The sequence below is a fragment of the Polypterus senegalus genome, chromosome 4 (assembly GCF_016835505.1).
Source record: "Polypterus senegalus isolate Bchr_013 chromosome 4, ASM1683550v1, whole genome shotgun sequence".
NCBI classification, from domain to species: domain Eukaryota; kingdom Metazoa; phylum Chordata; class Cladistia; order Polypteriformes; family Polypteridae; genus Polypterus; species Polypterus senegalus.
The window spans coordinates 7,312,149-7,338,406 of record NC_053157.1 but is presented as its reverse complement, the minus strand read 5'-3'; the positions used below and the strand labels follow the sequence as shown (position 1 = coordinate 7,338,406).

General features: G+C 42.1%; 1 protein-coding gene across 3 annotated transcripts in view; it reads left to right on the top strand.

Annotated features, from left to right (window-relative positions):
* znf827 (zinc finger protein 827) overlaps positions 1 to 18,731 on the top strand; it is a 224,708-nt gene extending 205,977 nt beyond the window's left edge. For all 3 annotated transcript variants that reach the window (XM_039750210.1, XM_039750211.1, XM_039750209.1), the window contains one exon: positions 16,569 to 18,731. In XM_039750210.1, the coding sequence (XP_039606144.1) occupies positions 16,569 to 17,421 (853 nt within the window). In that variant the 3' untranslated portion in view covers positions 17,422 to 18,731. The remainder of the gene's footprint in view (positions 1 to 16,568) is intronic.
* The last annotated feature ends 7,527 nt before the right edge of the window (positions 18,732 to 26,258 follow it).

Here is a 26,258-nt window from a genome sequence, read left to right as displayed (position 1 = left end):
CTTTATGGTGTTGAACGCACTAGAGAAGGCCCTGTTGCTCCAGAAGGGAGTAGGTTTTATCAGGAGAAGGATGACCTCATCATCCACCCCAATGTGGTTCTCGTAGGCAAACTGCAGTGGGCCCAGTGCTGATCTGACAAGGGGTTATAAGCGAGCCACTATTAGCCTTTCCAAATTCTTCATAATGTGTGAGGTCAGCACCACTGGGTGGTAATCATTTAAGTCTTTCGACTGCACTGTCTTGGGGACTTGAACCATACAGGATGTTTTCCATACGGCTGGCCCCCTTTGTAGGACCAGGCTCAGATTGAAGATACACTTAAAAACACACAGTTGCCCTGCACACTCTTTCAGCTTGTATGTCACTATAGGGTGGTCCAGATCTAATTACGCTATAACTTAAGTTTATTACGTAGAGAATTCACAAAAAATTCTTTTCGTTGCTGATAGATGGCAGCACCTGCACTGCATTCCAAAATGGTGGGGAGATGGTTGTCAGTCGAACAGCGGGTGCAATGTGTTCGCCTTTTCATAATTGCATAATTAGATCTGGACCACCCTGTAGAGACTGACTGATTGATTTAACCGATTCCCCGCCTTTGTTGTCGACAAGCGTCAGTGAGGACACTCCACCCTACAAAACACACTAGAAATGAATTCGGCTCTAGTGACTGAGGCTCAGGACTTGAAATGTTTTTCAGAAAAACTCCTTGAGGATGTTAAATCCCACAGTGGGGATGGTGCAGCCACACGGGATCTCCTTCTCCAATCACTTCTGTCTGCAGAAACATCCGCTGTGAGATCTTGGCTTGCCGTATCCATCCATCATTCCTTCTGCCTGCCACCACTCTGAGGTCTGAACATTTCTGCCTTCACAGTCCTTTTGCCATATTAATTTGCCTCTTTGTTCAGCACATGACTGACCCTCCTCATGCGTACTTCATGCAGCTTATCTGTAAGACAACGCCAGTGTCACTGTGATTGTCCTCATTTCCTTTTTTTTTAATCCTTCAGTGAGGCCCCTAGAAATCCATCTCAGCATCCTCACTTCAGTTCTTTCCATGAATGCCTTCTCTTTTCTTCTGAGTGTCCATGTTTCTGCTCCATAAGTCAACACAGGTCTAATCACCTGCCCATTAACCCAAACTGGCATTTAATTATCACACAGAACTCCACATCAGATCTTTCCAGTTCTGCCAAGCAGCATTAATCCTAATAATAATAATAATACATCCATCCATCCATCCATTTCCTAACCCGCTGAATCCGAAGACAGGGTCACGGGGGTCTGCTGGAGCCAATCCCAGCCAACGCAGGGCACAAGGCAGGAACCAATCCTGGGCAGGATGCCAACCCACCGCAGAATAATAATACATTTTATTTATATAGCGCCTTTCCCATGCTCAATGCACTTTACAGAGTTTAAGAAAGAATGGCAGGGTATACAGTATATAGCTTTGTACAAACCAGATAAATAAATAAAGAAGATTAAGACAGTAAATTCAGAGAAAGCCTAACAGACAACATAGTTGATGGTCTAACACACACACACACACACAGGTTACGTTAACATCTTGACAGAGAAGTAAACTGAAGAAGGGTAATAAAGTCAGGTTGAGCTAAAGGCCTTCCTGAACAGATGAGTTTTGAGTTGTGTTTTAAAAGAATTCATGGAGTCGGCTGATCTGATTAATTTTGGTAGGTCATTCCAGAGTCTGGGTGCTATCAGTCAGGGCTGAAGGCCCTGTCACCCATGGAGTGTAGATTATTGTGGGGCACAACAAGATTACCAGAATCGAAGGACCTTAGTGGGCGGGTGGGCACATAGTGATGGAGAAGGTTACTGATGTAGTTTGGCGCGAGGTTATTTAAGGCTTTGTAGGTTATTAGTAGGATTTTAAATTCGATTCTGTAAGACACAGGGAGCCAGTGAAGACGGAGCAGGATGGATGTGATGTGCTCACTGCTGCTGGTTCGAGTCAGGACTCTTACAGCCGAGTTTTGAATAAGCTGGAGCTGTGATATAAGATTAGAGGGCACCTGCCAGTAGGGAATTACAGTAATCGATGTGATAAAGGCATGGACAAGTTTCTCAGCATTAGAAAAGGAGAGGAAGGAGCGAACACAGCATATGTTATGGAGGTGAAAGTAAGAAAGTTTCTTAATGTGCTTTATGTGAGCGGAATAAGAAAGGGAGGAATCAAAAATGACACCAAGATTCTTTGCAGTAGAGGCAGGTCTGATGAGATCACCGCCAAGATGGACTGAGAAGGAGCTCATTTTATTAAGTTGCACTTTAGTCCCAATTTGCAGGAGGTCAGTTTTGTTGCCCTAACCCTAACCCTGTGTCTCACATCCTCCTTTAGCACTAATCGTTGACCCCAAATATTTAAACACTTCCATTTGTTTCAATGTATTTCCTCTGCAGTTCATAATTGTTTATGGGGCTCCTCTCTTTTTGAGATGTAGGGCACATATCATACGTCCTTGATTTTGGCCATTGGTTGAAACTTTCCTGCAGTTTATTTGCGGAGTCTTCTGCTACAGTCAGATCGTCTGTATACAGCATGTCCTATGGAACTTCTCTTTGGCCAAATTCACTCACTGCACCCATGTCAATGATGAAAGTAATGGACCAAGATGAGACCCCTGATGTACACCAACCTGGATTTCAAAGAATGCCGTGTTTTCCATTTGCACTGCTGACTGGCATACTAGCTCTTTCATACATAGCTTTGACAACCCAAATTCATTTTTTCTGAAATTCGTTTTCTTCTTAAACTCCAATACACCATCTCACTTGGTACTCAGTCCAAAGCTTTCCCTAAATCAATGAAGTTCCAATACCTCTTTATTATTTCCTTCCAGTATTTTCTCTTGGGCTGAGAGAAGACATGCAAATCCCACCGGTGTCCATTAACTGTCACACAGAGAGACGTAGCTGATGGTCTGACCGCAGGGGTCTTAAACTCAGATCCTGTTTATAGATGTTAATGGAATTTGTTATTTATTTATTTACACTGTTTTTTTTTTCCTGCTCTCATTTTGCTACATTAACGAGGACAAATCATTAGAAAGTTTAATAGACTCGAATAAGATTATTACTCCCTCAATCAAAGCAAAATCAAATAAAATTGTTATCTTTTTTTATTTGTGTTTAATTTTTTTCTAGTAAGTTATAATGTCAGTTTGTCTCTTGCTTCAGTTTTACCTTATTTGGTATTGGATTCTCACCTGAAGTTATGTTTGTGATGCACCACCTGTTGAAATGAAAATGCTATACATTTTATTATTATATGCATTGCAAAGCACATTAAAACAGCAGGAATGTTAACACTGAGAGTAAAACTGCCAGACAGACAGAAATCAATTTATATGAAGCATACTTAGATAATTTATTAGTTGTCTTAAAGTTAGTCAGTCCAAAATTATATTTGTGTTCAGCTTGAAATTATATATTATAATCATCAAAATTTTCAGAATGCAAAACCTTTCGGGGGAAAAAAAAATGGTGCTGTCCAGTGTCATGGGTAATGCACGCACGGTCTGTCACTCCTTAGTACTCCACCTTGGGTCTCAATTGCTTTGGTGTGAGGAGCTCAGGGGTGTCCGCGAACCGAGACCGGTGTTGCCCAAAAACAGGAACCCCTTGTGGCTGCAAGTTTTAGTTCCTACCAGATTCACAATTGGTGATAATAACGGATCTCATTTAATCAGCTGGTCTTGTTTTTCTTATTCTGCATTCAGAAAAGCACAACAGTTTGATTTTTACATTTGTAAGACATTTTTTTTAAAAAAAATTCTATTTTTGTTACAGCTTTAAATGCTTAACTCTCATTGGTCTCCCTTCATTGTCTCTTATTAATGACAATTAAGAACAAGCAGAGCAGACACCCGGGCAGATGACACTGAATGATGAAAGGCTGCAACCACTTCAGTGTCGGACCCCCTAATTAGTAAATCATGGATTAAATAACAAGAACACATGGAAAGCAGAATGAAATGAGGAGGAAAATATTGTTAAAAAGTAAAACTAGAGTATCTTCATATAACTGCATAGCCCAATTTAATAAAAATGTACCAAACATACATTTGTAATTTCTACATTGACCCCAAAACACCAAGACTGAGAAATAACAGCTCAATTATTTACACTAGCAATATAATTACAAACAAAAGCTGGCTGAAACCTGCAGCCACAGGGGGTGGGAACCACTGGCCTAGACACTAAAGGCTGGCACACCTTGGTCCCTAAATATACCTTGGGTATATGGAGGCTGACAACAACTACCATTTATTTCTTTTATAGCCCAAAATCTCACAAGGAATGTCTCATTGGCTTTTGACACACCTCGGTTGATGGGACTCGCCAACCAAAAGTGCTTTAATCTTGCTGTGATGTCGTCTATTAAATGCATCCCCACCTACTAACCCTGTGAGAAAAAAAAGTGGCACATCTCCCCATACCAGGTGCCCTGCATCTACTTTTATTACTTGAGTCATGGGGATGCTAAGATTCACAGCATCTGAAGGCTGTGATTTGTTAATTTTATTGCGGGGACCCCAGGAGCACATCCAGCCTTGACCCGAAGCACTCACACGCACACAAAGAGACACTGATAAACAGCTTAATGAATAGTTAGATAAATAATAAAGAATATGTTAATCAAATAATGAAGAGGACAAACACAATATTGCACAAAATCATGGATGTAAAAGCCCTCCCCAGTTTCCTGACAGTGATAATTATTTATATTCACTGCACAGTATACAATAAACACTAACAACAAAGTCCAACACAGTCCAGTATAGCAGAAGCAGATGACGATGGAGAGTGGAATTAAAAATTCCTGTGAACAGCCCTAGGAAGGAAATGTAAAGTTTTGTCCTACCAGGTACCCATTGCAACGTGAAGATTTGTGGTGTTTGGGAGCACACCCCAGACAAAGACAAAGCCGACCAGGACAAATCCACACCAACAAGCAGGTGCAGGACGGCACATACAGCACATTCAGACGGAACTGCAACCCAAGAGAGTGGTAGTTGTAATCCAGTGGCGTGTGTGATGAGTAGATAATGGCAATTATTCTTGGTGTCTTTTTGGCTTCTTTTTAAAAAGCCCACTTGATTGATCTTCTCCCCAGCCACCCCTGCTCCCTGCGAATCTGCCCAATAGTGTAATACCGATGGGGCTGCTGGGAGTTGTAGGCTATTTTAAGTAGCACTGCTACTATATGCAGAAACTTTGTTAAAAAGACGAGTTGCCCATTTTGTCACGGACGGCTCACTTTCCACCAAAACCCATGGGTTGTCTCATGGTCTGACTCCTGCCCTGACGTGCTCCATTCATACTGCAGTTGCTCAGTTGGAAGACGTTAAGCAAATGTTCACGACTCTTATTGAAATAAATGAACAACTGGCATCTACCGCTGACAGAAAAGCAACAGCTGCAAATTCCAAATGTAAGGTACTCGGAGAGAGACTTGCTGCACTGGAAGATGGATGCAGAAGGAATAATACAGTATTAGAATCGAAGGTCTCCCTAAGAATCGTGAAAGTCCAAACCTGGTGAAATTTGTCAACAGTGAACTATTCTCTAAAATAATTGGAACACCAAGATAACAGCCACTTACCGCATATGTGGATCGAATGCCTCAAAACCTAGGACTCTCATCGTGCGTTTTGAAAAATTACAATTTAAATTACATGTTACTTCTCAGACAGAAACAAGCGATTGTATTTGAAAATAACCACATTCGTATTTTCCCCGATTTCTCACCCTCAACTGCTAAACATGCCACACTTTACAACATTAAACGGCACTTACGGAAAGCCAAGATCAGATACAGTTTTTTGTACCCTGCCTAACCGAAAGTGGACATTCAAGGCAAGCTTTGCATTATTACATCTGTGGAGGAAGCAGAAAAAGTGCTAAGAAAACTGATCCCGACACTTTTTTGAAATACAGTCGCGAGTGGCATCCAGTCCTGGCATGGCAAAGAAGATCTTACCTGCTGTTTGATCAGCTTGCAGTAATACTGGTACCGTAATTATACATCCTGTTTCCTTTTCAGCCGCTTCTTGTTTACATTTTAATTACAACTAGCCGACGCCGCCGTAGCATACAGCGGTGTATGAATAGGAACGGAAAACGGTGAGAAAAGAATTCAGAAATCAAGAAGTAAGAAATACTTCTTGAAAGACGCTATTGTGAATTGGTGTCTTGCTGGAGACGACAGATAATGAGTAGAAAGATCTAACCCTAGAAAAAGCCACGTACAACTGACCGTGGCTGAAGCCTGGTTGTTGTAGATGAACGCAAATCTTTGCAAACGTAATGCAAGGCGGGATGTTGGGGTTGTGTTTGAAGTAAATGACAATGGTAGCATGGAGAATCTCGGAAAGAGCTTGAATTTCATCTTCGCCTCCATAAAGTCCAGATGTTGCCATGTATTGATAGTACTCATGACTTGTTGTGATAACTTGAAAGAACAACAGGAAGAACATCTCCAAATCTGTCCCAATATGATGCAATGAAATCTACTGCCCTATGTCGTAGTGAGAGTGCATTGCCTTCGTCAACCGTTTGTGTCAAGAAATAACCCACTGATAGGAACAGGCAGTTGCCGGATCCCGGAATAGAGATGACGTTGTACAAAAACCTGTCGACAGAGAAGATACTGTCGTTCATTTTATAACAAAGGCTTAGGAAACAACCGTCGCAGTATAACGAAAATAGTAAGGAGCGAAACCAATGCCAAAGTTCGAGAGAGTACCTTCCTGTAGCAGGGTACAGAAAAGACTCCCGGCGCACACATGGCCGAAGTGAAAGGTCACACGGTCAGGCTAGATATAGGGCGGTGACGTGACAACAAATGGGGTCATGAGAGAGGAGCGGGGAACACGGTAGTCCGAAGGAGGAATAGGAAATCGAGAAAAGCGGCATGGATGTGTATGGGAGGACGCAGGCAGAATGGGGAAGGGTTTGGAAGAGGAGGAATATGAATTGAGAAATGCTGTGTGGGCTGCGTGTGGGGGGGAGCGGTTTTGAAGAGGAAGCAGGATGAACCAATAGGAATCGAGAAATGCCGTGTGGGCTGCATGTGGGGGGGAGCGGTTTTGAAGAAAAAAGCAGGATGAACCAATAGGAATCGAGAATGCCATGTGGACTGCATGGGGGCCAGTTTTGAAGAGGAAGCAGGACGAACCAGAAGAGAAATATATATAAGAGATCAACTGCAGTATACACGCATATATAGTCTCTACCAGTCCCTGAAGTGTCATTTCACGAGGGACTGCCTTGCCAGTTGTGACAGATAGGGGGCAGTATTGCTCCCTTGAACCCTTGTCCAAATCGGCAGACACCAGATAAAAGTACAAATGTTGACTTTATTAATACAGCACAGTGCACAAAGCACCCTCTCCTCCACAATACTCATTAATTCACTAATCACAATAACAATAAACAATCCTCCAATCCCAGACACGTTGCCCTCCTACCACCCAGCTCAGCTCGCCATCTGGGAGCTGCCATAGTCCTTTTATATTCCCTGACCCAGAAGTGTTCCCAATCCCCAGTCCATGTGATTCTTTATCACTTCCGGGTCAGGCACAAGTTCTTTTCTTCACCCCGGAAGTACGCCACTTCTGTTGTCGCGTCTTCTATGACGCACTTCCGGGTTATAAGGCACATATGACTCTTCGGGCCTCCCTGCAGCTCCCTCTTGCAGCCCCTATGGTATCCAGCAGGGTTGTGTATAAAAACTACATTGTCCATGACTCCCTGCTGGTCTTCGGGGCACTTCTATACTGCAGGGAGGGCTCCATCTGGCGGCCTGGGGGTATTGGCCGGGATGACAAGCCGGCCATATACCACAGCTATGACCACATGAATGACCGTACAGGTTCTTTCATGTTCCAGAAAATCTCAAATTTGCATGTCTGTTTGCCATGACATTTAGCACAGCAATCATTCTTTCATTGGCAGCAGGTGTTTCAGTGGAGAAAAACGACATTTTCTTCAATTTCCAAAACATCACATATGAGGGGTGTCCAAAAACCCCAAGGCTGAATCTGACAGGCATTTTCCATAGTGCTGATTTTTTTTTACTTTTTTGTGCTGAAATACATGAATTACAAGTTGCTGGAACTTAACATACAGAACCAAGTTAACATGGATGGCAAAAACTGCACAGCCCACATCATCATACCACTAAATTTGTAATGCTAGAGAACAATACGCCTTTGCAAATTCATTCTTGACTTGTCACTGATTACCAGGACCGGTTCCCTTTGTACACCATGGGCAATGATGGCATAATACTTAGATTTTTTTTAATTTAATTTACATTTTTTTAAACATTTTTTCATGTTACCTTTATTCTAATCTGGTGGCAGCACCCGGTAAGTCATTTTAAGGCCGGACTCTCTAACTTCTGTTTGGCAGCAGAAGACACTTGGCCATTTGCAGTCCTTTTCTCAGGTGGCATAGATTTGACCAAAAAAAAAAAACATAAATAAATACTGGTAAAACTCAAAAAGAAATATTTGTTCCTCAGACAATAATTATGTGTGACAAATCACTTTGTTCACATATAAGATGGTGCATCACCCAGATTTTGAGCCCTGGAATAAATTTATCTCAGGGGTCAAAATCCAGGCAAAGGTACCACCCTTAAAGCTCACCATCGTAAAAAGGAAAGGTACACCTCAACATTTGAGGATCCAAAGTAATCTCTTCCTGACAAAGAGAGATATGCATGCAAAATGTTTTTGAGATTGGGCCAAGAGTGTAGAATTATATAAGAAACAAACACACACATTGAGCTTTAGATATAAGATGCTTCTCAGCCAAGGCAGTAGGCTCACTCACAACTGTGAATTAAGAACCAAAACATCCTCTGAGAGCAACTTCTCCCAAACATCCCAAGAACAGTTTGGTGACCAACAATGCCTTTTCCAGCAGGATGGAGCACCGTGTCATAAGGCAATAGTGAGAACTAAGTGGCTCAGGGAACAAAACATCGAAATTTTGGGTCCTTGGCCAGGAAACTCTCCAGACCTTTACTCCCATTGAGAACTTGTGGTCAAGAACAAACAAAAACCCACCAATTTTGACAAACTCCAAGCATTGATTATACAAGAGTGGGGGCCCAGAAGTTGATTGCCACCCTGCCAGGTCGAATTGCAGAGGTCTTGGAAAAAGAAAGAAGGGCCAACACTGCAAATATGGACTCTTTGTATAAACTTCATGTAATTGTCAATAAAAGCCTTTGAAACTTCTAAACTGCTTGTAATTCTACTTGAGTATACCAGAGAAACATCTGATGCAAAGATCTAAAAAACACTGAAGCAGCAAACTTTGTGGAAATCAACACTTGTGTCATTCTCCAAACTTTTGGCCACGACTGTACACTGCATGGCCAGAAAGAAAGTCACCACCTGGATTTAACTAAGCAAATAGGTAAGAGTCTTCCATTATACAAGTAATGCAGTGATTAATATGTTTCAGCTGGCAACACGTTACTTAACCCTAACTGATGCAGTGAGTAGCTTCTTATTTGTTTAAATAACCATGTCGGAAGACAAATCCTGTGGTCGCTATTTGAGAAGTGTCACATTATTGGCCTGCTTCAAGCAAAGAAAACAACTAAGGAGACTGCTGAAACTACTAAAACTGGGTTAACAACTGTCCAATACATGATTAAAACCTGGAAGGATAGTGGTGTACCATCATCTTGGATTAAGAATTGTGGTCAGTAATCGGAGATCACTTAAATGTTTGATGAAATCAGATCGTAAAAAAATCAAGAGAAAAACTCACGGCTCAGTTTAATAGTGAAAGTAAGAGAATTTCCACATTCACAATGTGAAGAGAACTCAAGGTATCGGAACTAAACTGCTGTGTAGTCTCAAGAAAACCACATATCAGTGAGGCTAATCTGAAAAAAAGACTTCAATTTGCTCCGAGGCATGAAGATTGGACTCTGGAGCAAAGGAAAAAGGCCATGTTGACTGATGAATCCATATTTCCCCTGCTCCAGAGTGATGGGTACATCATGGTAAGAAGAGAGGCAGATGAAGCAGTGTACCCATCATGCCTAGTGCCAACTGTACAAGCCTATGGGCCTGGTGTTTTGATCTGCGGTTACTTCAGTTGGTCAGGTCAAAGTTCAGCAATGTTATGTGCCCAAAAACTAAGGTCAGCTGACTACCTGAATGTACTGAATGACCAGCTTTTTCCTTCAATTAATTTTTTTTCTTCCCTGGTGGCATGGGCGCATATTTCAAGATGACAATGCCAGGATTCATCAGTCTCAAATTGTGAAAGAGTGGTTCAGGGGAGCATAAGACACCAGTTTCACTCATAGATTGGCCACCATAGAGTGCAGAAGAATGGAGAATCTTTGGGATGTGCCGGAGAAGACTTTACGCAGCAGGCCGACTCTCCCATCATCAGTACAAGATCTTGGGGGAAAATTAATGCAACTCTGAAGGGAAATAAATGTTGTGACAGTGCATAAGCTTATCGAAATGATACCACAGCGAATGTATGCCATAATCAAAGCTAAATGTAGTCCTACAAAAAATTAGAGTGTGTGACTTTGTTTTTGGCCAGGCAGTGTATTTTAGTATGCATGTGTCAGAACACCCAGAATGCACTACACACAAATATAATCCATCACAAATAAGTACTGGTGGGCCATACTGTGTCACTGAGGGTAGTGAGTGGTAAGAGTGAACCTGTTACCTCACCTCAGCCACTAGAGGGCATCACTGTTTGTTCCCTGGCTTAAGTACATTTTTCTTTGTATTGTTTCTGTTGTGTTAGAATTTTCATGTGTTGTTTGTTATGTAGCTGTTTGTTTACTTTAACTATTATTTAAAGTTCATGTATAGCATATATTTGTTGAGAAGCAGAGTCACCGTGACATCACTCTTGAAGGGCCACCATCAACCTTTATATTCAGACTGAGGAGTGAGGACTACTCATTGTTGTGGTTTTACATTTCTGTTTTCTGTGAATTTTGCTTCTGTATTTCAATTTCTGTCAATTGGGTTACGGACTGGGCTTTAGGTTGCCTTTTTAGGCTTATCCTTTTGTTCTATTTTTGCCTTTTTTTCTCTTGTCTTGCCATTTGTTGTGCTTCTTTTCATCATTTAATGACTTCTTTAATAATGTTGTGATCTTTTAAAGCTACCATTTTGGTTCTGTGTAGGACTTGAAAGCTGCCCTTTGAGTTTGGGGCCAGACTACCAGCAGTGAGGCCTTTTTTTCTGTGTCACGGTGCTGTGTTATTCTGAGACAATTTTGTGTTGGATATGACCATACTGTTTGCTTTTATACAAAGAATTTTCACAGTAAAGGTGCTTTATGGTGATAAAGTGTCATAATTTGAGGATCTGTAAATCTAAAAGCAGGCAGGTGACATCAGTTATTTAGTGTCTTACAAGGAGTTGTTATTTTCAGGACCTCTGCAAATCGCCCTGGCATGCTGTCAATCAACTTCTGGGCCAAATCCTGACTGATGGCAGCCCATTCTTGCATAATCAATGCTTGGAGTTTGTCAGAATTTGGGTTTTTTTTGTTTGTCCACCTGCCACTTGAGGATTGACCACAAGTTCTCAATAGGATTAAGGTCTGGGGAGTTTCCTGGCCATGGACCCAAAATGTTGATGTTTTGTTCCCCAAGTCACTTACCATATATACTCTTGTAACCTGAAAAATAGATCATTTCATCTGACCCCGACTTGCACGAATGTTCAAAAATAATGACACTTACATTTTTTTATTTTATTTTATTTTATTTTTTTTACATCTTCTTGCCTCCTCCAATCTCCCACCAGCTTCTCAGAAACATCAGATTTTGTTGCAGCAGCACAGTTACCAATTTCTTTCACCACTTCAACGACTTTTAATTTAAAACCAGCTTCAGATTTTCTTCTGAACGAACGTTCCATTGTAGACAAGGGATGCTCTTACGATAAAGGTATATTTGGGTGCGAGATACAAAAAACACAAAACAGTGCAAATGTCGCTTCGGAATAGTGCGGGTAATACCGTGTGGTCACGTAGGCACAATACAGTGGAACCTCGGTTCACAACCATAATTTGTTCCAAAACTCTGTTCGTAAACTGATTTGGTCGTGACCCGAACTAATTTCCCCCATAGGATTGTATGTAAATACAATTAATCCATTCTAGACCGTACGAACTGTATGTTAATATATATTTTTAAAAGATTTTTAAGCACAAATGTAGATAATTATACCATAGAATGCACAGTGTAATAGTAAACTAAATGTAAAATCATTGAATAACGCTGAGAAAACAACAGAGAAAACTAACACTGCAAGAGTTTGTGCTATAGCTCTACGAACCGCTCGCTAAAAACACTTTTTTTAATGAGTTTTAAGCACAGGGAAAAAAATGAACATTTCAAAAATCTGTAATTTAATAAACCACCAAGAAAAGTAGCATAGTAACAATGCAACAATGCACGCTACGAACCGATCGTTGTAAACAGAAGTCAAGTGGAGGTCAAAATCCAATTAAAAAAAGTCTTCATTAAATACAACAAGGTTAAAACAATGCTTGAAGCAGTCTCTTTAAAAGCAAGCTTTATGCATCCAGCCGTCTCTCTCTCTCTCAAGTGCAAGTGTGTGTGTGTTTGTGTTTGTTTGTTTGTGTCTGTGTGCGTGTCTCTCTGTTGCGCATGCACGTCTTTGTTACTAGCTCAGGTGAGCGTTAGCATATCATAATCTCTTGGACCAATAGCTGGAGTTTTTCCACATTTGACTTATACAACCGACATTATAAAATACTGGAAATTTTACGGTAAAATCAAGCCCCGACTTGACGCGAGTATATATGGTAGTCCACTGGAGCCACACATCATTTGCTTAATATAGGCCAAACATGACTGTCCGCTGTAATAAACAGGAACCCAGGACTGTCGGATGTAGAACGCACCTCCTCTTGATAGCTATAACCCCTCCTCTTTTCCATGCTCCTCCTCCTAACCATCTACATTTTACAGTTCCTGGTGATGGGAAAACACACAATTAAAATCCTTCATGAACCATCATAAGATGCTCTAATGAACTGGTCTGATCCACACACAAAGAGAGGTTTTCAAACCTTAACATATAGTGCAGAGTTAAAAAATGCGCAGAAGAAAGGCTAATGCACATGATTTGTGATAGCATGTCATTGATGTCTAGGGGCTTGCGTGGGCCGCATGTTCAAGCAATCGAGGCTGTAGGTTGAAATCCCTACCATAGAGATTCTGAGAGGAGCTTAGGAATGGACATTAGAGGTTCAACAGAACCCACTCTCACCTCGGAGTACTGCACCCTTCACCCATCCTTCTGCTGATACCAGCCTAGGAGAGAGTTTCCCCCCAGCAACAATTACAGCAGCCCAGGTGAGCAGAGAGCTGAGGTGACTTCATGCCAGCAAAGCAGTGGGTCCAGATGGAGTATCATCTCGACTGCTTAAGGTCTGTGCACTGGAGCTGGGGAGTCCTCTACAGCACATCTTCAACCTGAGTCTGGAACAAGGGAGAGTCCCGAGGCTTTGGAAAACATCTTGTATCACCCCAGTCCCAAAGGTATCACGTCCTGGTGAGCTGAATGACTTCCGGCCTGTCGCTCTGATGTCACATCTGATGAAGACCATAGAGCTGCTACTGCTTCACCACCTGTGGCCGCAGGTCCGCCATGCCCTCGACCCTCTGCAGTTTGTATACCAGGAGAAGGTGGGAGCAGAGGATGCCATCATCTATATGCTACACCGATCCCTCTCTCACTTGGACAGAGGCAGTGGTGTTGTAAGAATTATGTTTCTGGACTTCTCTAGCGCCTTCAACACCATCCAACCTCTGCTCCTTAGGGACAAGCTGACAGAGATGGGAGTATATTCACACCTGGTGGCATGGATCATGGACTATCTTACAGACAGACCTCAGTATGTGCATCTCGGGAACTGCAGGTCTGACATTGTGGTCAGCAGCACAGGAGCGCAGCAGGGGACTGGACTTTCTCTGGTCCTGTTCAGCCAACATACATCAGACTTCCAATATGACTCGGAGTCCTGCCTCGTGCAAAATTTCGTTGATGACACTGCTATGGTGGGCTGCATCAGGAGTGGTTAGGAGGAGGAGTATAGAAAGGACTTTGTTAAATGGTGCGACTCAAACCACCTACACCTGAACACCAGCAAATCCAAGGAGCTGGTGGTGGATTTTAGGAGGACCAGGCCCCTTATGGACCCTGTGATCATCAGAGGTGACTCTGCAGAGGATGCAGACCTATAAATACCTGGGAGTGCAGCTGGATGATAAATTGGACTGGACTGCCAATACTGATGCTCTGTGCAAGAGAAGACAGAGCCGACTATACTTCATTAGAAGGCTGGCGTCCTTCAACATCTGCAATAAGATACTGCAGATGTTCTATCAGACGGTTGTGGCGAGCGCCCTCTTCTACGCGGTGGTGTGCTGGGGAGGCAGCATAAAGAAGAGGGACGCCTCACACCTGGACAAACTGGTGAGGAAGGCAGGCTCTATTGTAGGCACGGAGCTGGACAGTTTGACATCCGTGGCAGAGCGACGGGCGCTGAGCAGACTCCTGTCAATCATGGAGAACCCACTGCATCCACTGAACAGGATCATCTCCAGACAGAGGAGCAGCTTCAGCGACAGACTGCTGTCACCATCCTGCTCCACTGACAGACTGAGGAGACCCCACTATGAGACTTTTCAGTTCCACCCCGGGGGGTAAACGTTAACATTATACAAAGTTATTGTCTGTTATAAATGCATTGTTATCACTCTTTAATTTAATATTGTTTATTATCAGTATGCTGCTGCTGGAGTATGGGAATTTCCCCTTGGGTTTAATAAAGTATCTATCTATGTATCTATCTGTCATATAGTGCCTTTCATATCTATCTATCTATCTATCTATCTATCTATCTATCTATCTATCTATCTATCTGCCCCATACATTATCATCTCATACACTCTGCCTCTTCCCCCAACCCTACTAACAGATTTAAAGATAAGCTGAGAATGAAAACATCTCCATCTGAAAATCTGACTGCTGATATTTAGGGTTTTTATAAATAGCCAGTTTTAACACATATTGTAATCATTTGCACATATAAATTACTCTTTTTTTATATTTTTTGGATATCATAATATATGTAAAATTGATCAAAACTAATGTCAGTCAGTCATTATCCAACCCGCTATATCCTAACACAGGGTCACAGTTCTGCTGGAGCCAATCCCAGCCAACACAGGGCGCAAGGCAGGAACAAATCCCCAGGCAGGGAGCCAACCCACCGCAGGGCAAAAACTAATGTTCTGTATGTTAATAAATTTGGCAAATGAGTCCAATAACTCCATCACTTTATTTTTTTTTTCCATTGCACTGTACATGTGTAAATCCTACTGAACACATGACTGGGTATTTCTGTTTCCACAACCCAGTTGTATAATTGTGGAATCACACCACAGTCCATTCCAGGCTGCACATTTTGCACTGTGGGGACTGTCGGTGGTCGTACACAAACCTGCTACGTTTGGATTTCAAGGGCCCTTAGAAGCAGCTTCCCTAAAGCTGAAGATGATCGAGAACTTTCCTGGCTGTTTGCACAGGGACTGACTGTAAGCAATGCAAAGCAGAGAACTTTCTCTCTTTCTTCCTCGGCTCCCACCATACTGTGCAGTACTAACCTCATCACTCTGCCTGTCCATAGTGCTAATCCTGCCGACTACGCCAAGTGTTTTGTTAGGGAATCACAACACAATCCATCCCAGGTCAGACATTTTGCTCTGTGGTAACTGCTGGTGGTCAGCCGTGAACCTGTGATGTCAGGATTACAAGGGTCCTCAGAAAGCCACTTCCTTAAAGCGTAAGCTAAAGAAGAACTCTCCTGGCTGTTCCTACAGGGACTTGACTCTAAGTATTGCAAAGCGAAGTGCGTCCTGGTGATGTCAGCTGAGCTCTTTCTCTCACTTGGCCCCCATATTTAATGATTTTTGGCATTATCTGCTTAGGTTGCCTCCCATTGGTAATAGCATACGGTTGCAGTGGCTTCTAAGAATTCATTGAAGATGTTGAAATTTCACCATTCCCCAAATCTTTTAATATTATGAGCAGCACTGCATTCTGTGTCACGGGTGCTTGAAATGACTAAAAATGTCACTTCATCGTCCAACAAGCGTCCAGGAGGAGTTCACTGTTTCAGATGAAGGTCTACTGAATTTCAGTCTTTCAGTTTATATTGCATTTAACACAGTTGCTCCGCCTCCATTGGTAGACATTTTGGTAATTTGTCTTTAAATTCCCCACATCGCAACTCAATTTACGACTCCAGTCAAAACCCTTAAATGAAAAGGTCACATGAGTGATGGGTGAAGGGCAGGGTGTTGACCAACGTGATGAATTTCCTGTGGTGGTCCTGCTTGTGCATGTTAATTGTGTTATCCGTGCACATTTCTCTTTCTTATTTGCTCATCTGTATTTTTATTTATTTTTTTTTGTTTTTTAAACCCCAGGTGCCCCTTCTGCATCTACTCAACAAACCGGCCCACCGCAATGGAGTGCCACTTGAAAACGCACTATAAGATGGAGTACAAGTGTCGCATCTGCCAGGCGATGAAGTCCAACCAGCTAGAGCTGGAGATGCACATCCGCGAGCACCGGCTTGGCAACCACTACAAGTGTGAGCAGTGTGGCTACCTGTCCAAGACCGCCAATAAGCTCATCGAGCACGTCCGCGTGCACACTGGCGAGCGGCCCTTTCACTGCGACCAGTGCAGCTACAGCTGCAAGCGCAAAGACAACCTCAACCTGCACAAAAAGCTGAAGCACGCGCCGCGCCAGACCTTCAGCTGCACCGAGTGCTCGTTCACCACAACTCACCCCTTCGTGTTCAGCCGCCACATCAAGAAACACCAGAATGGAGAGTGTCTGGAGGACGAGCAACAGCGCAAGAACAAGGAGGCGTTTCTGGTGAGCAGCAGTGGCAGCAGCAGGAACAGCAGCCCACTCTTGAGCTTGTCCGCCTCCCAGGCGCTGCAGTCGGTCGCCCTCTCTGTAACTGGGAAGCAGCAGCAGCAGCAGCAGCAGGAGGTGGACGTGGACCTTCAAATCCTCCTGGCCAATGGTACCTCCATTTCCTCCCACTATGAGAAGTACAGGAACTGTGATTTGGCGCATCTCATCCCGCTCACCACACTCTTCCCAGCCACGCAGTTAGGCATCAGGAGCAGCCACTCATTCCAGCCTTCTTTGCCTTCCATTCTCAGGCGACAGTCTGCCTCTTCCTGTCCTTCCCCGGCGCCCAGTTCTCTCAAGCACTCCTTTCTGGGATATCTCGGGCTCACGGAGAAGGCTGACAATGCGTGATCCTTCATCCCGGCCACACTTAAACCGCTGCATGACTCCCGAGAAGGGGGAGCTTTTAGGGTCACGTTCTGGACAGAGCGACAGCCAAGCCAAAGGAAAGAAAAGAAACGCAAGCTACAAGAATGGAACCACGTGGGTCTTGGATTCCCATTCAAACGTTGCCGCTTCATTCTGCATTCGCCTCGTCCTGTTGAATCGGCAGCACTACCCAATGACTCGATTTCATTGTTCGTTTTTTTTTTAACCAGGAATGGACGCCATTTTGCCACACAGGTCCTTTTTCACCTTATGAAGGAAGCTAAATGTGGATCACTAGCAGTGGGGTCTCTCGAAGCTGTTCAAACAAATCTCTACAAAACGAAGATTTGTGAAATTCCCTGCATTCTCGCCAGTATTCCGAATCCATGCTGCTTTTGATACGGTGCTATAACCATAGAGCCTGCAGACTCCAAGGCCCATGCGTTCATTGAGATGGCTGCCACCTTCCCGTGTCTGAGAGGCGCTTTGACTTCCATGAGCACTTAGCATCAGTCGGCTTCTGAAGCTTGTCTGTAACGTCCATCGCTTTGAACCGCACACTACGGTGGGCTTCTCGCTCTCTCTTCTACCTTTCCTCCTTGCTGGAAACGGTGAGATGTTGCTTGCCATATGATGGACGCTGTTGAACTGAATGCTGCTGCCTCACCAGGCTGATGGCAGGCGAAAGAAAAGGAACCGTGCAGAAAATGGAAAGCTGCTGTTGAGGATCTAAAAGACGTCCCCAAGCTAAACGTTAAGCACTAGAAAAGAAGGGAAAAACCAAGTTTTCCCTTAAAACGCTGTTATTGCACCCAAAAAAGCCAAGGACTGCTTAAAAAAAACAAAAAAACAGGTACAAGTGCAGCAACTGCTGTTGATCTTTTTTTTGTTTGTTTTTTTAAGCCTTTTTAGACCCCCGTTTAAAACGCAGAAGTTCATATGTATATAATATATATGTTCAGCCCCGCCCCTTATGGAACGGCCGATTCTGTGCCGTGTCTCATGACATTTGAATTGAAGACTAAGGTAAGTTAGTGGGAGATGAAACCTGGGCGTTTGTGCTCAGGCTAAATTAAAACGGCAGTTTTGCACAGTGCTTTAGTCTTGCACTATTTTGTATTTGTCCAGTTTAAAAAAGAAAAAAAAAATGGAAAAAAAGAAAGAGAGAAAGAAAGAAAGCTGGGTTTCCATATTTTAACATTCATAACAAGGGAGACTGATGATGAGCACCACCAACACTTTTTAGTTTTTTTAGCACTTGCCTGGATGGTCTGCAGTCTAAAAACCGGGGTACCCCCACTTTGGGTGGGGGGGGTCACCCCAACAACCTGCTTCTACTTTGGTTGAGGAAGTACATCTTTGTCTGTAAATGCAGCTCCACAAAAAATGTCCCCCATGTGGCCCAATGTCACAGTAGCACTTCAATAGGCTGAACACACCAAACATTCAGAAATACAAGTGGACGCCTCACCCGGGGTACCCGGAGCTGCTTGGAATGGCCTGCGGCTCCCCTTGACCCCGAACTGGGGTTAAACACATTTGGTCATATGTGAATGGATGGATATGCTGAAACACACGCGCTTTAAAACACCCGGTCCATTACTGTGGTCGTGCCATCGTGTTTGGTAATGGCAGTTAGAGACACTCGAGGGACCACAGCACTTTTAGTAGAAGGAAAATGAATGGGCTGTTTGACACGTCGAAGACAGGGGCTTACAAACCTTCATACAACAGAATATAGAAAAATGGGGGCTGTGGCCTGCCCAGTGCTGTCAGGGTGGTCCCTGTGCCCCACCTGACCCTGAAGTGAATTAAGTAGATTTGAGAATGCTATGTTATAATAGAATTTAATAAAATATGAATCATCAATTACAATAACACACATATAATTGCAGTATAATATAATAGCATAAGCTGTTATCTCGTCTACGTTTGTATCCTGCCCTGTGCCCGGTGCTTCTGCATTAGCTCTCCATGACCCTGAAATGGGTTATGTGGGTTTTTTCTTCCAACTCATTAACTTGGGGCCGCCATGCCGGCCCTCTGGGCTTCATGCTGTAGTAGCCTGGCATTTTCGGACGGACAGACAGACAGACAGACACATAGACGTTTATATATTATATTATATTATATTATATTATATTATATTATATTATATTATATTATATTATATTAAGAAGGACTCTTTCCCTCATCTATGTTTGTATTCTGTCTTGTGCCCAGTGCTTCTAGGGTTGGCTGCTGCACATCGTGACTCTGAATTGGATTATGCAGGCTTAAGAATAGTATGGTATAATCCAATTTAATAAAATATAAATCATCAATTACTCTTTAACAGATATATTATTATAATGTAATATAATACAAGTAAAAGAGTCTGTATCCTAGTCTGTATTGGGGCTGCGGCCTGCCCATTGCTGTCAGGGTGGTCTCTGTGCCCCACCATGACCCAGAAATGGATAGGGTAGGCTTGAGAATGCTGTTTTATAATAGAATTTAATAAAATATGAAACATCATTTACAATAACACAAATAGTATTACAGTATAATAGCATAGGCTGTTGCCTCTTCTACGTTTGTATCCTGCCCTGTGCCCGGTGCTTCTGCAGTAGGCTGCAGCTCCCCATTACCCTGAACTGGGTTATGTGGGTTTGAGAAGGGTACGGTATAATACAATATAAAATAATATATAATGTCATTCACCAAATACTCTAACACATATATTATTATTATTATTATTATTTAATACAATTCAGAAGACTGCTGGCCATCTATATTTGTGTCCAGTGTGTTTCAGGGGTCGGCTCTAGCCCCCTATAGCTCTGAATTGGATTAAGTGCATTTGACAAAGTTATGTTATAAGGTGGATATCAAATTCCTCTAACATATATTATATTATATTATAATGCAGTGGACTCTTGCCTCATCTAAATTTGTACCCTGCCTTGTGCCCTGTCTGCAATAGGCTGAACATTTCCAAGGTTGCTTAATGCAATTCCGAGTTGACGGAGGGCTGGAGCCCACATCAGCATTACTGAGCACTAAAGGCCCCGGACTCAGAACGTCTGAAATCGGCAGTTGACCTAAGCGGCATGTCTTTGAGGATGTGCGAGGAAAGCCGACGCAGACATGAGGAGGATACACAAGCCCTGCATGAGTGACATTTGGCTGTGATATTTGATCCAAGTTCTCTAATTCCATGTGGCACTAACACTGCACGCTGCAGCACAGTATTATATAATATAATATATAATCAACTTTACAGCATAATGTATCCATCCGTTTATTTCCTATCCTGCTTAATCCGGTTCACAGCCGTAAGGTCCTGAGCGCATTATAAAATAATGTGTGCCCTGAATGTCACCGCTGTCCTGTCTAGGGTTGGTGCTCGTCATGCTGGGTTGGAGCTCCAATGTCCTGCCACCAAAAATGTATTTACTGTAAGTAGACGTGTCCACCATAATCCATTCGACTCATCTGGCAGCATCAGACACAAGGCAGGAGGGAGGCCCACTGTGACACTGGTTATAAAAATCTCATCCATCCGTGTTCTACACCTGCTTATCCAGAGCAGGGTGTCAGGGAAGCTGGAGCCTATCCCAGCAAACAAAGGGTGCAAGTCAATGGTGATACAAATATGTAATAATGTGACACATACTTCATGGGGGGCAGAGCCTATGCCAGCACCACTGGGTGCAAGGTAGGAAACAACCCTGGAGGGGGCACCCATTCACTGCATGGTCCCTGTGCTCGTACACAACGGTTACTCTAACCTGCCCACCTCTGGGAATGCAAGAGGAGAAAATGTGTGAGGTGGCAGTGCTACCCACTGTGCCACTGTACTGCCCTCACCCCCCACATTCTATTAATAAAACTAAAATCCCAGATTCCCAGTGAAGTCTAAAGGGGTTTTCAGAAGAAGAGGCCTTATTGGGTGGTCTTGCCACTTGATCCATTCATTAAAGTAAGAACTCGTTTGACTTCGCTCTTCCTTTCCGTATTTATTTTGTGTATTTCAGATTGGCTTTTACTGCACTCTAGCACCTCCTAATGGAAGGAAGCAAGGCGTCTCGGTGGTCTCTCTTCAAACTTGTCTCTTAAAGCCCTTCATACCACCTTGCTTTGTTCATTTTACACAAAAAAATAAAAACTGCACCTTTACTGCTCAGTAAAAAGAGGTAACCAGGAAAGGCGGGCATTGCCAAGCACTTGCTGTGACTGACTTGCGTACTCTGCAGCCCCCTTAAGCTCGCACCCCGCTGCATGACACTGCATACTCGACTTCTTAGCACTTCGACAGACACGTACGGCGTTGATCTGGTTTTTGGATTATGTTGGGGCTCCATAATTTGCCGTAGATTTTGCATCATTTCAGCAGTGCCCCCCCTTTGCGTTTCGGTTCGTTTTACGTTTGCCGTTTTGAATTCTTAACTCCAAGGAAGCACCAGAAATACTTTGATTTGTATTGTGATTTTTTTTTTTATGTCATGGAGACTTAACCTTTTTGCACAGTCAAATGTTATGTATTATAAATATATATTTTTTTTTGTTTTTTACGTTTAATCTTCAGACTGTACAGGGTTGTTTGTGAAAATATTTTTTTTTTTGTCATCAATTTATTGTTTGTGCCAGTTCTCAGTGTAACAAGACTTGTAAGTAAAAGCCTACTCTTGAAAAAAGAAACAAAAGGCAGCGTCTGTGCGGCTCATTCTTGACGGTCGCGGGGCTCTGGACACACAAACACACACACACACACACTCACTCTATTATGGTGCCTTTTAGAAAATGCCCACAGGTCAAATGTCTGTTATATAGTGCCTTTCAACAACAACAACATTTATTTATACATGTATAGCACACTTTCATACAAGAAAAATGAAGCTCAAAGTGCTTTACAAAATGAAGAATAGAAAAATAGAAGACACAATAAAAAATAAAAATAAGTCAACATTAATTAACATCGAATAAGTAAGGTCCAATGGCGCGAGTGTACAGAAAAAAACAAAAAAAAAAAACTCCAGAGGCTGGAGAAAAAAAATAAAATCTGCAGGGATTCCAGACCAAGAGACCACCCAGTCCCCTCTGGATATTCTACCTAACATAAATCATACAGTCCTCTTTGGATTTAGGGTTCTCACGGAAGGGCTTGATGATGATGGTCACGTAGACTTCTGCCTTTTAATCCATCCATAATTGTTGGAACATCAAGATGCTTTGAGTAGGTGGAGGTGGCGTAGGCTGCCACCACAAAGAAACCGGAAAAAGAAACAGAAGAGCGAGTAGGGGTCAGTACGGATTTTAGAGCCACCATGAATAGTTATTATGAAGAATTGAACATACAGAGTATCAGTATTAAGTTAAAGTGATCAAATGAAATCTCTATACTTGTCTGTCTGTCTCTAATTTTGTCTTACAGAATACTTTTCATATTTACCATTCTCTCTAACTATTATTCAAGCTGTCTAACTGTATTTTATAGTGCCTTTCATATCCACGTTTCTTAGCTGTCTAACACACAACTTTTTATGTCTGTCTCTTTGTATTATGTAGTGCCTTTTATAACTTGATCTCTTATATAGAGCCCGTCATATCTATTATATAGTGCCTTTCAAGTATAGCCACTGTCTAAACATGTATTATATAGTTTCTTTCATGTCCGTGTTTCTATTATATAGTGCCTTTTATAGCTTTTTTAGTGATATTTATATTTGATATATGCAGTTTTTGTATTTAAATGTATCTTTTAAATGGGCTTTTCATATCAATATTTAATAGTGCTTTTAAAGCCAGTGCCCATCTGTAACTATTTATTATAGCGCTTCTATCATTAATTACTACATAGTGTAGCTGGGTGCAGGAATTACAGGTCACAAAAAAGAAAAGTTGGCACGCCAACCAGGTCGTCCCGTTTAATTAACGAAAATGTCCAACAGAAATAACGCCTCTTGGCATTTAAACTTCTCAACCTCAAGCTTAATGAAACAAACGGGGTCGCCGCAGATTCATGAGCGCCATCAGGCGGCTTGCTCTGTTCACAAAAGACTCCTCCTTACGGGCAGCCAGGTTTGTTATTGGGGTTGGGGGGCGGGACTAAGTGACCTTACTGGGCGGTTCTCTGATGCTGCAGGGAGAGAAGGAAAAGACAAGGTTAGCGACAGCGCCCCCTCTCTACCCGGTGGGTAACTTGCATACCTCGACGGAGCCTGCGTGGAGATCCCCCGACGTGCAACTTTCATATCTGGTACTTAGTGTTTTTAACATGAAGTCTGTAAGTGCCTGTCATATCCATCCACATGTTAGCCAGTGCTCATCCATTATAGCTTCCTGTTATATAATATGCCTTTCAAATCTGTCTGTGTCTAACCAAATATTATGTAATACCTTTCATACCAAAGAGCCCATTATATAGTCTTAAGTATAATAACTTATATAGTTTTTATACTTACCTTTTTAAATAGTTATTTATATCAGCATTATGTAGTGATTTTGAAATCTATATATTATATAGTGCCTTTATTTTTGATATTTATTACAGTGCTTTTATCATTAAGTATTACTGTTTATAGTAACTCTCATGTCTATTATTTAGTGTTTTTAAATCTTCCCCAATGCAGCATATAGTGCCTTTTATATCATCCACCTGTTATGTTGTGTTTTTATAGTCAACAATTACGTAGGGCCTTTCAAATCTAACTTCTCGTCAGAATGTCTACCCGTGTATTATATAGTGCCTTTCTAATCCATGGCACCTTTTACAGCTTATGTAGTGACTTTATATCTTTGTTATATAACATTTTTTATATTTCCCTGTTTTAAGTAGGTCTTTTTATATTTAGTGCTTTTGAAAACTGTCTATTATATAGTGCCTTTAATAGCTATACAGTGACGTATATACAGTACAGTTTTTATATTTATCTTTTTAGGTATTTTTTATATCTATATTATACAGTCATTTTTGAAATATATGTATCATATAGTGCCTTTTCTTTTTGGAATTTATTATAGTGCTTTTATAATTATTACGTATAAGGTAATTTTCACATCTGTTACACAGCGTGTTTTAAATCTGCCCCTATGCAGTATATTGAGCTTTTTATATCATCCACCTGTTAGACACGTCTTATATAGCGCCTTTCAAATCTAACCACCCTTATCAGACTGTTTACTTATCTGTCTATTATATAGCGACTTTGTTTGTTATATAGTTTTGTTTATATTTTTTTTGTTTTAAATAGGGGTTTTCATACATGTATACAGTACAGTGCTTTTGAAATCTACTGTACAGTGTCATATTTATTTTTTTGACCCCATGTAGTACAGTATCTTTTTTTTTATGTCTGCCTACCTATTCCATAGTGGTGATTTTCTCCATTTTTAACCCGCTGGTCTTTTTTCCTGCTACTGCAGGCTTTTACAGCTCCTAGGAGATCGAACTGCTCGTCTGTCAGTTCATTAGGTCGTGCGGGGACCACTTAGCACAGGTAAGGTCAGGTGACTTGGGCCGACTGGCCACTCAGGTCCGTCCCCGCGGGCCGCGCAGTCGATGAGGACGAGCAGCGGAGAGACGTGCGCAGCTGGTCTCATTATAAAATGGCTGAATATCATTAACACGTTTTTACCTTTTTTCCTTCTTAAACCGATTCGGTATTCGCCGTTTTAGAATATATGTGTGTAGTCACAAGACCCAAATTGGTTTAAGGTGCTCCATTACGTTCATCTGCAAAAGAATGAAATTGTCATTTTAGGGTTGCACATCCTGCATTTAAACCTGCTTGTCCCGCAGCGATGGGCAGAGGAAGCCCCCCTGAAGCTCTCAAGGGTTTTTTTCCCCGATTGTGACGAATGAACAGAACTGAAGTTTCGGGGCTGCGGAAAGTGCGACATCTTCTGGCTGACAGAAACCATTGCAGCCATGAGCGCGCCACAAGCTCCACTGAGGACGCTTCGTTGGTTGCGTCGTCAGTCACGTGCACTACAAGCGAAAGAACGCGCGCTGTGAGCATTTTGGCCTCATGACAGTCGGGGTGTCGTTAAAATGCAGCAATCAATATGCACGTCACTGCAGACTGAGCATCCCAAATCTGAAATGCATGGGACCAGAAGTACTTGAGGTTTGGGAGATTTACGGATATTCAGACTCCCGAATTTAGCATTCGCGGCTTTGGTTATGTGCGAGTTAGCCGTGAGCAATTTGATAGGAAAGATCGCAGAAACTCGCAGACGACATGTAAGCTAACAATCTTACAAAAATAATTTGTATTACATACAATCGTATAGATGGATTAGTGTTTATTTAATATTGGTTAGTATAAGTGCATACTATAGCTTTAATATTAAATGTTATTTCTAGTAAAAAAAAAAAGGGATCGCCGGCAGACACCTTGCGCCTTTACTGCTGCCTTATTTGAGAGTTGCTTTTATATATGTATATATATATATATATATATATATATATATATATATATATATTTGATTTGAATTAGAAATACAGTCGAGACAAATTTAACAAATCAATGCAAATAGACTCCAGACCAATAGAAAGAGAGTCAGCAACCGCAGCTACTCAATAAAAGGAGCAAGAAAAGAAGGGGATCCTTTTCCCCAAAATGGGTGCTTATTCTAAAGTATTATTGATTAGATCCTGCCATATTTTAAAAAAGAAAGTTTTGAACAGATCCTCTAAGAATTTCGTTTTTTTCCTGTTTCCAGTAGTACAGAACATCGCTTACCCCACTAACTTTTAAGAGTGCTGGGGTGGGATTGCTGCATTGTGAGCCGCGCTTAGGGGTCCGACGTCTTTCTTGTCCTTCCATTTGTTT